This window comes from Zosterops lateralis (genome assembly GCF_965231275.1).
Source record: "Zosterops lateralis genome assembly, chromosome: 1".
Taxonomy (NCBI): domain Eukaryota; kingdom Metazoa; phylum Chordata; class Aves; order Passeriformes; family Zosteropidae; genus Zosterops; species Zosterops lateralis.
This window is the reverse complement of record NC_139762.1, coordinates 48,908,403-48,924,800: the sequence shown is the minus strand read 5'-3', so window position 1 is coordinate 48,924,800 and position 16,398 is coordinate 48,908,403. Positions and strand designations below refer to the sequence as shown.

General features: G+C 38.0%; 1 protein-coding gene across 3 annotated transcripts in view; it reads left to right on the top strand.

Moving 5' to 3' along the window:
* ELMO1 (engulfment and cell motility 1) overlaps positions 1-16,398 on the top strand; it is a 308,416-nt gene that overhangs the window by 109,262 nt on the left and 182,756 nt on the right. For all 3 annotated transcript variants that reach the window (XM_083880270.1, XM_083880272.1, XM_083880271.1), the window contains 5 exons: positions 3,351-3,502; positions 4,384-4,462; positions 8,215-8,265; positions 9,795-9,917; positions 11,252-11,383. In XM_083880270.1, the coding sequence (XP_083736396.1) occupies positions 3,351-3,502; positions 4,384-4,462; positions 8,215-8,265; positions 9,795-9,917; positions 11,252-11,383 (537 nt within the window). The remainder of the gene's footprint in view (positions 1-3,350; positions 3,503-4,383; positions 4,463-8,214; positions 8,266-9,794; positions 9,918-11,251; positions 11,384-16,398) is intronic.

The following is a 16,398-nucleotide window of genomic DNA, read 5'->3' as shown; positions in this document are numbered from 1 at the left end:
AACTGGGAAATACCATTCCTAAACCCTGACAAAAATGCACTACACAGATTTGGTACTTCCATCTTTAGTTCCTACAAGAGGAGTAATGAAGTTTTTAGTATTGTTTGAGATATTTTTAAAAAGTCTTTAAAAATTACTTATATAATTGCTGTTTCTTAAGTGTATGATGCAGAGCTTTAATGGTGACAACTTGTTTACCTTCTAAAATATATTGTGCAGGAAAACTGGGTGGCAGCCAGAAAAGTATTTTCTATTTGTTAGTTGTTTTTTCTCTATTCAAGTGCAGCTCTGGTTCCTTATTTTAAAATTATATGCACCCTTTAAAATTTTATTATGCATTAAATCTTAACAAAGACCACAACTTGGACAGATTTTTCTGTACATTTCTGACAACAGAATAGTGCAGGCAAATAACTAATGAACATACATAATGAAAATTAGATCTGTTTCTCTCACTGTTTTTTTCCCTATGTGTTCTTCTTTCTGGTGCAGCTTTTAAATAACAATAACAATAATAACTATTACTATTATTATTATTATTATTATTATTAAACTTTTTTTTTTCACTTTTGAATTTGCTCTTGTGCCTTAAGTGATGCTGAACCAGGAGGAGAATTCAGATGATGTAGTTTCATTTGCTATAGGTTTTTCATCTACCCTCAGTTTACTATTTAGCTCCTATTTCAAAAGAGCACGAATGTGTAAATTCATGGTCTGATTCCTAATTTCCCTTGAAAGTGATAGGAAGTTAAGCACTCAGACTCTTCTTTCATATGTGGCTATATACATGCCAAGAGGACTATGCAGATTTTAAGGTTAGAGGTTTTGCTTAAGAAATAATTTTATCCTTAATGAGACACACCCATGTGGCAGGTTTTCATGTGTAAGTGCAAAACAATCAAATTGCTTCTTTCTGGAGAAGAGGTAGTATTTTGCTGAGCTTGCATTATTTTAACCATCAGAATTTTTGATAAATGAATGTAGGATTATTTTTGGATGTTGAAAGCCCTCTCTTTGTGTGTGGTGCTTAATAAACAGAAAACAGCAAATAACACAAATTTGGACTCCTGTTGATTCCTAAGAAGGACATAAATTTTTTTTCCACATCCAGATCTTCAAGTGTGGGAATAGAATTTCTTTTTAATGCAGTTTTGTTCTCCCTAGAACTTGCATGACTTATTTTTCAAGGTAGACAAGCTTATTATTTCTGGCCAGACTTCATGCTTCAGCAAGGTGGTTATTAATACACACAGCTTGACATGCAAGTTACCCAGCAGATGTTTTGCATCTATGTTCAGTGTGATGTGTCTTTTTAAACACACAAGACAGCTTTTTACCTTGTGTTTGTGTTTATGATTAAAAGATGTTTTGGTCCAAAGTCAGGAGAATAAATGAGGCTAAGGCAGCCTTTCCTAGATGGAGGTTCCAGTTATCCATACTGTTACATTTCTGCAGGTCCCTCATATGAAAATGTTATATCCCAGTGAAGCATTAACTGTCCCTTGAAGGAGCTGCTGCACCAAGAATAATTAATTAATGTCAGTGCTCCTAAAGAGGTGACAGAAATCTGGCGATTTGGGACACAGTCTGGATATATTGTTTTCTTGCTGCACAAGCAATCCATGGAAAACTGAACCACCCAGGGGGCATTTGGTTTAATGTGTGAGCAGTGCAGAGTTGTTCTGTGTAGACACTGTTCCTGTCCTGGGCCCTGTGGAGGTCTGGCAGCTCTGGCTGCAATGCATCAAAACACATCTGGATTACCATTAAGAGAGGTGAGGTAGCACAGTGCTTCTGACACACAGATTGTTGCTCTAAACTGCACATTGTGCTTTGCATACTACTGTAAATATTATTTGGCTCAAGACTTGCTGATAGAAGATACTGAGAGTCTAAAATAGAAAAAGGATCATCAAGTTACTTCTCTCCTCCTGTTTTCTATGCATTCATGGTTCTTTACAGAAAATAAAATAAATATATATTCTCTGAATTGAATTTCATTTGGTGTAGGATGTTCCTGCTGTGGCAACGCAGACCAAGTAGCAGAGCAAACAGCAGTGCTGTAATAGATACAAAAAAAGAAAAATCTGTCCTTTTTTCCTTCTTGTTTCCAGCCAAAGTTGGATGTTTTGCTCCTTCACTACTGCTTAAAAAGTCACAAGTGCAAAACAATACCATTGTGCATGTGACAGCATTTTAATGTGACTTTTACAGGCAGCTGAACAGCTTTTCCAAGCCTTTCTTGCTCCTTGAAGGAAACAGTTCTTGGGTCTCAGCAAGCATCCAGAACTGGAAACAGTGTAACTACAGTAGTGGCTTGTAGCAGGAGTACTGAAGAGATGTGTGAAATTTTCCGGAAGGAACATACCAAACTTGAGACACGGCCACTGTATTCTGTTACTTGGCTGCAGAGAGCAAGTAACTGTGGTCACACCACACTTCTGTCTGTGCTTTCTTGGGTGCCTTTCATTTTGACTGTGCTGGTGTCGGTGTATTTGAAGAAAATACCTGCAGTTCTCGCTTCCTGCACCAGCAGAAGGCAGGTTTCTTCCCGGGAAGCTGGGTACGTGGGCTGGGCAACATGCGGGAGAAGGCGTGTTGCCACATCTCATCTTACTGTACAGCTGTGTTGACTCTGCAGATGAGTGTGCAGCTTGTCATTGCCACACTGCAAAATGGCAGAGGTCAAACTTGGTTTTAATTAAAGCGCCATTTGCTTGTGGCAGCTTGCAGTAAAAGGGAAAGTTATTAATTGAAAAGCTGGACTCTAGACAGAGTTATGGAACCAGTTGTCCTGGTCATCAACAGAGTTTTAGTTGGTAACCTGGAAAGAGCTTTCAGCATTATTGGTAACAGCAAGCAGAAGAAAACGGCATGTTTTTCTAGACTGTGTTTTGCCAGAAAGGTGGATTATAAGTTTCTCTTTTGAAACATTTGCCTTAAGCCTAGATATTTTTTTAGAGAAAATTGGCTGCACAATTTTTTTCTGGAAAAAATGAGAACTAGTTTCCTTGTTTTTTCTGAAGTTTTCTATACAAAAATATAATTGTTAATTTTTTTAATGCTGTCTTATCATATTCGTAATGTAATGATGAAGCATACGTTTCAGTCATGTGAGTACTGACAATAACCTTTGGTGACTTTTGCCAGCTGTAGAACCTGTGCCACTGTGTTCTTTGATGATATATGCTGTGCCTGGTTGATCATTTTCAGGTATTCACTGGTAACTGACATGTGTACCAGACTACTTTTTATCCTAATACCTTTCCGAACCACATTGACAGTTTTCTTTCTTACCTTTCCTTGTTTTCATGACAAGATGCAGATTCTCTGAATGGTTGTATTTGTAGATAGCAAGCTACGTGAACAAATTTGCCTCGGACATCTCTATCTTGCAACGGTCGCTGGCAATCCTGGAATCGATGGTGCTCAATAGCCATGACCTGTACCAGAAAGTAGCACAGGAGATCACAATTGGGCAGCTAATTCCACATCTGCAGGGGTGAGTGTCTTTTGACTACTGCTTGATATGGTGGATTTTTTTTCCCCCCGAAAACAGCACAACATTTGGAGAAAAAACAGTGGTACAAAGACCAGCAACCTCCTTTATGATTCCTGCCTCCACTCCAAGTGACTGCATAACTGGTAACAATCTTTCTGGAGTTGCGTGGTCATTAGGGGTTTTTTTTTTTTTTTTTTGTGTCGTTTGTTTGTTTTTCTATAAGTTACCTATGTAGTTGGAAGTGGAGAATGAAGACAAGAACACTCTGTGTACCTTAAGCACCAAATGTTTAATGCCATTCACATACAGATGTAGCTGTTTTGCTTGCCAGACTCTGGGAAGTGTGTAAGACAAAAATTGCTCAACTTTTGCTGAATATATATTTGAAAAGGGAAGGTTTTTTTCTTAAATAGTAATGTTAAGTGCTTAAACGGATGGAAGCTGCCTCTTGTAGCATAGAGTAACATACTGTGCATAATGACGCTTGCCTCCCACCTGGGACATTTTCAATGCACCTGAAAAGCTTTGATACCAGCAGATTCATTTACAGATACCTTTAGGGAAGATTCCTCTTCCTATCTCCAGCTGTTGTGCTGGAGATAGGACAGAAACCAGTTACCAGACTCTTGCTATGATCAGTGGAGGATCAATGGCAGTTCAAGGGACAGTTCATTCCACCTTTTTTGAATTCTAAGTCTTCCTTTGGGACATCACCTCTCTCTCAATAATAAAGACAGCCTGATCATGACCTACCTTGGTTATCTAACTTACATGGTTAACATGAAGTGCAAACAGCTCCTCCACATCTACCTGCAGAACCAGATCGGTTTCTACAGCTCATGTGCATTATTTTCTCATGTTTACGACATTGTTCCAAACAGGACGGACCAAGAAATCCAGACGTACACCATTGCAGTAATAAATGCGCTCTTCCTTAAAGCACCGGATGACAAGAGGCAGGTAGGTTGATGGAGATTGTATACCTATGCATCTGTAGGAGAAAAAGTGTTTATATCCATACCTGCAGTTGTGCCAGGCACACTTTTCCTGCAGTTAATTCAAACTGTAACTGGTTCTGTTGTTTCGTGCTGGGGTATAATTAATTTTAATGGAGCTACCTCCATCTTCCACCAGTATTAGGAGGGATTAAGCATTCTTCCATGCTTTTGTAGTTCCCTGTGACCTCATATGAACCATATTGACTGTGGCTGACTGTAGTATTTATTGTACTAAATTCTTTGCCAACACAGCTTGTAAACCCAGGCCATTTTTTGGTAGAATGTTTTCCCCCCGGATTTTTTATTAAAAAGTGTGTTTCTTTTGAAAACAAAAATATCTTGCTGTGTAAGCATTTCATGACTTTTATAGTGTACTTTTTTAACTTAACTTTAGTGCCAGATATCAGGAAATTTTTCAAGATTGCTACTTGATGTTAAATGGGGATGGAATGTGAAGTGTTATGAAATAACAAAGTTTTATCCATGTTTATGAAGTTACTAGCCTGTGTCAAAACAGATTTAGTCATGTATTTATTTAACATTTCTGTCACCAGGAGCAGTGATGATAATTCTTGTGGTGACATACTGTTACTGTCCAGAACAAGTTCACTGAGGGCTGCTGATCAGTTCTGACAAGGGCTTCTCTTAGATTTATTTAGATTTTTATATGATAGAGACTGTTTAAACAAACATCAAAGCCCTAATGAGGGTTTTTGAGGGGGGGGGTTGGTTGGGGTTTTTTGGGTTTTGTCTCTTGTTCTTAAAAATATTTTTAACACTGCAAACAGGGAAAAGTATAACCATAGTTTAATTTAAAAAAAAAAAAAAAAAAAAAAAAAAAAAAAAAAAAAAGTTTTTCCACCCCTCAACCCCCTCTTTTTTCTTTCTTCCTCCAATACAGTCTTCTGTAACTAAGACAAGAAAGCACCTAATAACCAAAAATTAGAATAAAAAACTTTTCTTTCAATTTTGACATAAATTTATAATAGATCCTTATAAGAAACCAAAGATTTTGCTTTTTATATTTGTGAATAGTTGCTTCTGTGTTTCTGTGAAAAGTATGCCTTGTCATATTTGAAGTGGAGGGACGATGTCAGATGTAGATAAGATTTCAGTATTAATCAGTGGGCATGTGTTCCTTGAATGACAGTAACACAGGGTATTGCCAGGAAGCAAAACCCTGTCTTGCCAACAGTGTAACCTGTAGTGAGGCCAGCATTAAGCTAGACAGACTTCACCTGTAGTATCTGCTGCTGTGACACAAAATTATTAGTCAGGGAGTATATGATCATCGGGAGATAATGATCTGCTTTGGCTTTGAGGGATAATAGCTCTGACACTTGCAGAAATTTTCCCTCAGTCTTTAATAACCCAGAATATGCAGTCAGAATCTGTTCAGTTTCTCTTTATATCTGTCTTGTGGTTAATTAGTAAACCACACAATAGAGAAGGTAGTTGTCCATTGCCTTCCAAATAGCATTAACAGATGGCACTTACTGAACTCTGTCTTTCTAAGAGAATGAACTGAGGTGATGTAGTCTCATGCGATTACCCGGTGATGGGCACTCAAAAGTTAATGTTCAGCACTCACTACTAATATGGTTAGAAGTGAGAAGCTGCATCAAAACTCATATGACTCTGGGAACTTTGGCAGCCTCTCTGCTGCCGACTTATAGGCATGATGTGGATGGCTGCTCTGCAATTAAAGAAGGGATTTAAATTGGCTCTGCTGTCTGAATTCTTTCCCCTCATTTTTTTTTTCTCTCTCTCTGTTTCTGTAATGCAAAACCCAAGAAGTCCAAGATTTTTCTTTTTAATGAGGACTCCATGGTTGCTTTGCTTCTTCTGCCCCTGTCAAGGACCAAATCATCTAGAGAAACCTGGGCGACTAATAAAATAGAAAATAAGTCTATTGGGAAAGGGCTGAGAGTTTGAACATTGAAGTGATACTGCAAATGTTTGAAACTTCTTTCTCATTTGTCTGCATTTTTTTGCAGAGATGTTGCTATGGGAAATGAGATGGCAAATTTGGTCAGATAATTCTTGTTCTCATCAGCTAGTACAATACTTATATCAGAAGAGGCAGCTTATTAGGTGCTAATGACTATATAGCCTTTTTGGAGGTAAAGTCAATTTTGATGCAATAATTGGTTTTTTGAATGCTTGTTGCTTCAATCAATTTTAGTCCAGTGGGGGAAAAAAGTAGTATTGCTATAACAGCTTTTTAAATGATAGCTATAAGAAAGAACTAACAATTTGATAATCTTCTAAAAATTAAATAGAAGAGTTTCCTTTTTATAATTTTCTTTGCATTGAATGCAGAAATACCTTCTCATATTCTGTACTTGTTATTCTTTTGGCAATGGGTACATAGTTTGACAAAAATCCAGCCAGTCTGTTCTAAGCAACATTGAAGTATATCATGTGCCTGGCACTCCCCCTGCAGCTCAGCTGCACATTTCTGGAAGAGATGGAACCATCTATATCATCCATTCCTTTGCTCCTTTGCTGTTATGGGCAATTGAAACCTGCACAGCTGGAAAAGGCTTAAAACCTGAAGCTGGGTTTCTCTTATCTTCGGTCCCTTGTTCCTTCTTTCACTCCCATGTTCTGTTGCAGCATTTACCTGGTACAAAGTAAAGAGTTCAACATCTCTGACTGCCTCTTATCTCACAATAGGAATTATTTTCTTTTCCCGAGCAAGTTCTTGCCTAACACTTACTGTTTCTGCAGATGTATTTTAGTCATCCATTCTTCATCTATTTAATGTTATAGTATTAGTTTTTCTGTTTTCTAGGGGATTTTTTTTTATATAAAAGTGACTAGTATGTGTTCTACATTAGTCTTCAGCTCTCACAAAGTTCAGCAGGAATGCACTACATGTGCAAGCATCTCTCTCATACACATGCACACATACACACATTTCTATACTGATGGAAAAGTTCATGGAATTTAAAAATAGGGCATGCTCTGGTAGGCAGGGTTAAGATTAGACTCTTATGCTTGGTAAGTGTAAAATATTCCCTTCTGTGCATTGTAGGACAGTTTGCAGCATGGACAGTTGGGATCAGCTGTTAAGCATTAAAGCATATTCACATCGATAATGATTTCAGACAGGTCTTAGAAAGACAAATTAATTTAAAGCAAAAGAGTGGACCAATGTCAACATTGCTATTAAAATACGGGGGAGAATTATCATTTGTTGTAATAAAACAGCACTGAGTTGTAGGCTGATTTATTGAGTGAAAGTTGGAGCACTTGACTTTAAAACAGCTGAAATATTAAAGTAAATAAGCATTTTATTTGACATCTTGTTTTAAAGTCCTGGCTTGCTTCCAGTCCATGCTTCCTTCTGTATTGTTTGTGGGGGAAGGTTTGCTTGAACAAGTATGCAAATAATCTCTTGAACCCACAGAGGCCTCTTCTGAAGTCTTTCACTGCAGGTTTTGGATCACCAAAGCCTTCAGCTTGTGATGTACTTTTAACTGTCTTGGTCTCTCTACTCATGGTAGAATATTCTGACTTTGTGTTTCCTCAGATAATACTGATACCTCAGTCATAAGGCTGATATGCTACTTCCTTTCGTTTATAAATAACAATGTAGAAATGCAAGACCTTTTAAGTCAGTGTGTTTTTCTACTATGATACTAAACTATCTGCTTCTGGCTGTTTTTAATTTTTTTTTTTTTTTTTTTTTTTTTTTTACTAAATCAGGAAATGGCAAACATTTTGGCACAAAAGCAGCTTCGTTCCATCATCTTAACTGTAAGTATATGGTTGTCAAAGTTACTGTTGAGTAGAAGAGAAAAAAGGTGACTCCATTGTTGGTGCTCACAGGTCTTATCTTAATGTATTTTAATAGCCTTTGTATTTTGATATGTTTTGAAGCCTTGTAATATAGAAGGTAAGGTTTATATGCTGGTCAAATGTGTTCAAAACTGCTTTTTGGAAGGGTTATTTTCCCAGTCACAGAAATTATGGTTTCTTCATGAAAATACAGTATTAAATACTCCTGTGTTTTTTGGTTCTTTTGATTATTCTGTCTTGATTAACACAATTTGTCATGACTTACACACAAGAATCATGAATTAAACCTAATGAAATAGTTAATGAATAAATATCGAAGACCTGCATCTGCTATCAGGGAAAATCAGGGATTTTGCCTTTTACATTTGAGTAGATTACATCTTCAATGGAATGAGGGAAAATCTTTCTCTGTAGTGAGTGTAAAACGAAACAAACAACCCCTCGCATTTTCTCATTTGCTATCATAATTTCACTGATGCATACAAAACCCCCAGAATTTATTTCAGAAGGCATATTTTTACACTGGCTGAGTTCATAGGAAGTTTGGAGCAATCATAAGGATAATATTCTTAGGTGTTTGTTTATTTATTGTCATAAAATACTCCAGTGGCTTTTGGCAGAAAGATTCTTTTATTCTCTGGAACTGTACAACATCAGTTGATGTATCCATCTCCCACTTGATGATTCTTTCCTTATGTACTTCGCTGTGTTTAGAGTCCTGGGTCTGTTTCCCATATAAAACTACTTCATGGTTTTGGCACCCCAGGGATTCTTAAATTGTCCATCAGTTTTGCGTTTGCTTTCTGAGTGAGATAATTCTACACGTATAGGGCATCACATACTAATGTATTTCTAAGCAGTCTTCTTCATACAGATTGGAGTTGTCTAGTAGAGGCAGGATTGTGGTGTGATGCTGACTCCCTATTGAGCCCTGTTAAATCACTTTATTCTCTGGCTATGTTTGCTGCCTGAATACTTTCCTGCTCAGACAGCTACTCTCTTAAATATTTTTTTAATATAATCTCTTAGAAAAAAATAAGTAAAATACAGAGCTCTAAAGCTCTTGGGATGGAATTATTTTTTCTGTGTAGTGACTTCTCAGCACTGTTTGTTTTTTTTTAATGCTACTTCTCAGTGTATGCATCGACCCTGTCTAGTGTGAAGTTGTGTCTCCTTAAGTTACTTACTACAGTGTCTGAATCAGTAGTGCTAGTGGTTTGATTTTCAGGAGTGGAGATGGGTTTGTGTTTGTGTATGGTTTTTTGTTTTGCTGTTTAGGATTGTTGGTTTCGTGGGTTTTTTTGTTGTTGGTTTTTTTTTTTTTTTGTGTGTGTGTGTGTGTTTTTTTTGTTTTGTTTTGTTTTGTTTTTCATTACTGGAGTATAGATGCTCTATTGCATAGGAAACACATACTTAGACATGGAAACACCTTACTGCATCCACTGTAATTTTCTGATTCACCAAAATCTGTCTCTCTTTCTTTGCAGCATGTTATCAGGGCACAGAGAGCCATCAATAATGAAATGGCACACCAGCTATATGTTCTGCAAGTACTTACCTTTAATCTTCTGGAAGACAGAATGATGACAAAAATGGATCCACAAGATCAAGTAAGCATCTGGCATGATCTGGTTTCAGCAGGAAGACAACTCATCACTGATGTACCTAAAGCTCTTAATGGAAGAAAAAGCCACTTGCTAGGAACATTTGACATAAGTCATTCATTTTCTCTCTCTATGAAGTTGGGTTATGGTTTTTTTGGTTGTAAGAAGATGCACTGGCTATTTCGTTCCTTGTGCAAAGTACAACAAAATGGCCAGGCAATTCTCCTTAGCATGTAGTTCCATGAACAGAATTTCCTGTCTTCCCAAGCAGATACTCTGAGCAACTGCCCAGCATTTATTTCCTTTCTGCCCTTCTCAGAAGCTGTAGAGATGTATGGTCCTTCTTAAAAGTACTTCTGTAGAGCTAAATTGAATGCTTGTATTAAAACTATCCAGCATGCTAGAGTTGAAGTTAAATTGTGTGACAATAAACCCTGGTTTGGTTACCAGGAACCTACAAAGTACTTAATTTGTTTATTTCTTGCTGTGTGTAGAGATTGACTTTGATATTGTTCATTGTGCAAAAAGTGACACTCCCCTAAAATATTCCAAAAATTTAAATATGGAGTTGATGAGCCATAGGGATGATGTGTTCTTTTTCTTTAATTTTTGTGGCCTTCATTTAGGCTTTGTACAAGGAGGAACCTGATTTCATTTTTAAGCTGAAGTCATCTTAAGGCTTGCTGATGATTTGGAGGAGAGAAGGTGGGAGAGTGAGATAGTTGTAAACATAAAGTAATATAATGGTGTAGGATTTTATGCTTCCTAAGCTTGAGATAGAAAAGTTAATTCTTGGGAACATACATGCAGTCAGTAGTGCAAATCTCCATAGAGAGTGACTAACACAGTGTTGTTAATATTGCTGGTAGGGTGGTTATCACTGTCTTGAGACATTTGCAGCTGCAGTAATTCCTCTCTTACCTATTTCTGCGGTAGCAAAAATGGATAGTTACCAAAATGAATGCAGAGTGCTGATTCATTTTGTGTTCATCCAGCAAGGTGCTTAAGTACCAGCTTAAACAGCAGCTTCATTTGAAATGTGTGTGATCTCTTGGCTTCTGTGGTTAAACCTGAGTGGTCAGAGGCCTTGCTAACCTGGGTCTGGAAGTCAGCACTTAAACACCCGTGTGTGAATCTCATCAGTGGGAGGACTTTTGAAAGTGGGAACCACGAGGTCATTCTTGCAGACTGTCTCTCCAAGTATGAAGTGGGGAATTTAGACACAAAATCTTTGGGTAGTGCACAGGAATACCATGTTTTGAAACACCTTTTGTGGTATTGTTTAATTAAGTGAGAGATCAATTATTTTAACCGATTTTTTTAACCTTGTTTTAACATAGGCTCAGCGGGATATCATATTTGAACTCCGAAGAATTGCATTTGATGCCGAATCTGAACCTAACAACAGCAGTGGCAGTATGGAGAAACGGAAATCTATGTACACGCGAGACTATAAAAAACTTGGATTTATTGTGAGTATTTTTGTGTGGTAGTCCACTGAAAGTGGGTGCATGCAGCCATTACATCTTTTCATTAGTTTCTTCTCTTACTTAGTCTTCTTTCTATTTCCTAAAAGGGAATAACTTTCTTCCCCTTCCCCAGAAATCCTGCTAATTCCAAGTGACAGCTCTAGCAGAAGCCTAGGTGCTGGAACAAATGCTATAAACTCTTTACAAGGGATAGGCAAGAAAGCAGAGGTAGTTGGAATAGCCCTGTATGTTAGGGAGTGTTTTGACTGCCCAGAGCTTAGTAATGGTGACCATAGGATTGAGTGTTTGTGGGTTTATGTGTATGGTTTATGACCAGGAGGAAGGTCAATGAGGCAGATTTCATGGTGGGAGGCTCTTATGGGCCACCCAACCAGGACAAAGAAGCAGGCAAAGTATTCCACCAGCATCTGGGAGAAGTCTCAAGATCTCTGACCCTTGTTCTCATGGGGCACTTTGAACTTACCAGCTGTCAGCTGGAAATAAGATACAGCAGAGAGGAAACATTCTAGGAGATTCCTGGAGTGTGTGGAGAATAATTGAGGTCAGACTCTTCTCCCAAGTAACAAGTTACAGGGCAAGATAGTTTTAGATTGGATATTACATAAGACTTCTTCATGGAAAGGGTTGTCAAACATTGGAACAGGTTGCCCGAGGATGTGGTTGAGTCTTGGACCCTGGAGGTGTTTAAAAGATGTGTAGATGTGGCTTTTAGGACATAGATTAGTGGTGATTGTCACACACTTGGACTCAATGATCTCAGAGATCCTTTCCAACCTAAACAATTCTATGATTCTAGCTGGAAGAAATAACTACCTGAAGTTTAAGCATGTAGTTTTGCATGACATACCACCATTAGAATCTAACTTTTAATGATATTTTGGATGAAGAGGCATTGCCTAAGGGATTTGGGACAGCCCTGTAGAGTCACTGTAGTTTGTTAGCAATAATATGGACCTATGAGCCAATAAATCAGAGGTATGACTCTATGGTATTCACTTATAGGGCCTTGTGTTGTGTTTGCTTGAAGTCCATCAGCCTGTGAATAGGAGATGCAGAGTCTCTTGTACCCTGATCTAATCAGATGAATTGGAGTTCTGGACTTGCCTAAAACCCTACGGGGAAGCAGAGCACAATCTGGCTAAACTGTTGCACACATTTACATTAACTAATAATGTGTATTTTTCCCTCTCTGGAAACAGAGCACGTACATGTACAGTGAATTAATATCTTGATTTATTGCTTACTCTAGTTCAGTATGCAGTTTTCTTTCTCCTTAGGTAAAATGGTATGCTTCATATCTCCTATGATTCTTTACTGTCCTGTTGGTCTATCAAATGCACACCGAATATTGTACTGTAGCCACAGCTATGGACAGAGGTTTTCAGCACTCTTGGTGCAAACAGGAGCTTGCTGTGCAGTTTGAGTGCTCTGCCCACTTCTATGGCATAGGGCTCAATCCTCACAAAACCACGAGGGAACTGGATAGACCCTTTCTCTGCTCTGATTGCTGTTTTCATTACTGATGAATGAGGAAAAAATTACCACTGAATCAGTGCTGTTGTATCTGTAAGGAGTAATTAAGTAAACGAATGGGAAGGGGGAGACTTGCCATTTTGGGATTGCAAGCATGGTAGCAAAAGTAGTGCTTTGAAGGAGCTTTTGGAGCTCAGTGTGAGGTGGGGTTTTTGTTGTTTTTTTGGGGGGGGGGATTGCTTGTTTGTTTGTTTGTTTTTGACTCATCCCTCAGCTTCATTACTCCCATTTGAGGTGCTCATTGGGAAGCCTGCTGACACTCTGGCAGTTGTCAAGGGTAACTGCAGCACTGCTTACTGTTTGATAATGATAGCCTTTCAAAAGGGGATGGGGAGCAAAGTTTAGGAGGGAATGGGAACTGGGATTAAAGCAGTGAAGAACATGTAGGGAAGCATAGTGGGAGATAAGAAGCAATATGTGAAAGTAAGCTGTGGAAGAAGCACCACAGCGAGAGCTCTAATTGGCGGCAGATTATTCCATTAGCAGTATGATGAGGCAAAGTACAAATAATAAAAATGTCAACAGCGAACTGTGAGGAGAGTTTATCTACTCTTGTACAGAAGCTTTGAGCTAAAAGTCCAAGTGACACTTCAGGGTATGATTTTGTTTAACAGCTGAAGAGGGGCATTAGCTTCCCCACAGGGCTGGGAAGCGGAACAGGACCTCTTGTGAGATCTGGCTGCTTATCCCCAGCCTCGTACATGGGCAGTGTTCTGACTCCTGGCTGCCTTCACCCCATCTGCTTCTTTTCAGTAAAGTGTCTTCAGTGCTTTCATCAGCTGCAGGTAGAGGGTTACAATAGGAAACTGATCATGATCTGAACAGTGTGAGTTTTGTCTCCCCTCTGCTTCAGTTGTGTGGCACAAGAAACCTGCCAAACAAGAGTCTGACTTCAAATGCTGTCTTCATTCCACTGGTGCTGATGGTCAGGAAGCTAATTTCTTGAGCAGATTAAATATTCATTTCAAGGGAGAGAGTAAAACCATGTATGGCTATTAAGTTGTTCTGGACTGCTTGTTCTCTTTCTGTGTGGGAAATGCAAAAATTCTGTTTATTTTTCTCAGCCACATCAAAAAGCCTTGCCCCACTACAAATGCAATATCAAAAAGAGACCAAGTCCAGACATGGTTTCAGAAGCTTATAATGTAATTTGTAAAACTGCATAGTTAGAAACCTGCATTCAGCTAAAGCAACCACAGGACCTCACCAGATGGTTGTGATGATCAAGTAAAGAGATTTTCAGATGAGATAGTTGTGAGATTTATTAAAATGCTGATGAATGCAACAAAAATGACCCAATTAGGTGATTTGGGATACACTCCACCCTATTGAATTATTTATTATTTTCTGAGTCAATTTCAAATTAAATAGCCTGAATACTCCCGCTTGTATTTGAGTAAAATTAATTCCCATAATTGAGGTGGAAAATGATTACAAAACAACTCATCATCCTGAATATTTTCATCATAATTATTTAAGCAGCACTGCTGTCATTGAGATTATAATGAATGTGTTTGTTTATAGGCGGCTCTAAACAAATTATAAGAAACTTAACATATTGAAAAAAACAACTCAATCTCATCCTAGAACAGTTTTTCTCAAGTTTTCAGTGTGTAGAGCTTATGAGGATTTTTGTGTGTTTGTTTTGTTTTGATTTTCTTCAATTAAATAGAAATGGTTTATATAAATGCAAAAAGCCAATATGGAAAGTCAGTGATTTCATAATTTTGCTGTGCTATACTGGCATTTACTAGTGTAGCAAAATAAAATGGGGTTAATGAAGGAGATATGAAATCAGTAAGGAACTATTTAGAGGGTGATAATTTAAATGGAAATTGGGAATGGTGGAATTTTCTTTGAAAGGCAGACATTGGCTTGACTTTCAGGTTGTTAGTGGTGGTGGCATAAAGAAGTTAACATATGCTGAAAAATCTTCCGATGAAAAGAATATGGGAAGCAGTGATGAAAGAATCACCATGTCATTCACAAATTAGATAACCTTTTGAATTACAGAAACAGAAATAATGTCATTTTATACAGTCATAAAGAGAGCAATGGTGTTCGTTCAGACCCCTGGTAAGAATTCCGTCTGCAGGCAAGTGTCTTGGGAAAAGATAAGCGATTGTGTGATGTAGCCAGAAAAAAAGAGTTGAATGTTAAGCTAGGATTTATCTGGAAAGATATTTTCAGAACAAATGAACTGTTGAGGCCATTTTTTGCATTTCTTAGGCATCATCTAGAACACTACATAATTTCAGTAAACTCTGCAGTGACTTATGGACTGACTGAATGCATGTTGTATGCAGAGGGTGAGGCTCATGCAGTGATGAGGGAGATTTATTACAAGACTTGATTTTAAAAGGTTGCCTTTTTAGCCAATCAACCTGAATGCTGTGAAGATCCTAAAAGTGTGTGCCAGTGCTGAGAGGGAGGAAGCCATGTGTAAGGTAATAGGCGGTGATGGCACTTCATTTATAGGAGAGATTTTTAATTGGTATGATGGGGACAAAATTTTAATGATGGAGGTTGATTCATTATGAAAATGTTTATATATTTCACAATGATGGGTCCAGGAAACAAAGCACGTGAGGACTGTGTGAAAGAAAAAGAACACCAACAACCAAGGCTGCTTAGAGCAGTCTGAAGTAAGACATGAATAATTATGGATGCATAGTTGTTTTGTTAGACACTGCAAAGACTTTCTAATATGAGGAGAACTAGCACCAGAACAGATAATGTGGAAGATTTGTCCAAAAGGTTTTGGAAAGAACATTCAAAAACAGTTAGCTAACAGAGAGTTAGCTAAAGCATGCCTTAGGCAAAATATAGACCTAGGAGCTTCTGAGATTTCTTTCAGACTTGTATTTTTTTCTCTTTTTCTTGTCCCAGATGAGCAGCTACATTGTTTTATCTTAAGCTACTTATCATCAATCTACTTTATCTTAAGTCTTTTACTTTTATCTTTTTCCAAAATCATTTATTGTACAGCTCAGTACCAAGTAGCACTTGAAGATAAGAACTAACAGTTTTCTCATAGGTTCTTCTATGGTGCTTCTCATTGTCTCTTACTCCCTCCTTGTGAGGTGGTTCTCCTCTGATTTTTTCCTGAGTTTCTATCTCTTCACCTCTTCATCTCACCCTGTTTGTTCCTCCATCAGTATGAAGCCTGCTCAGTCATTTCCAGCTTTTGCACTGAAAGTCATCAGGGCCTTCTAAAGACAGACACAAATTGCATTTTTCCTGTGTTTTATTTTCAGAAATGGATGGGCTAGGTTTGGCCACATGGACCAAATATTAATCTTTGCCTCAATGTGAAAATTTCACTTGCCTAATAAGTGTTGTCCAAGATATTAAACAGGAACAGCATCTAGAAATAGGAAGTGTTGGCCGTTGTAAAAATACCACAGTGAGCCCCATGTCTTAACTGATCTATAGGCAAAATGCTTTTCTTTCCTTTTTGTTGC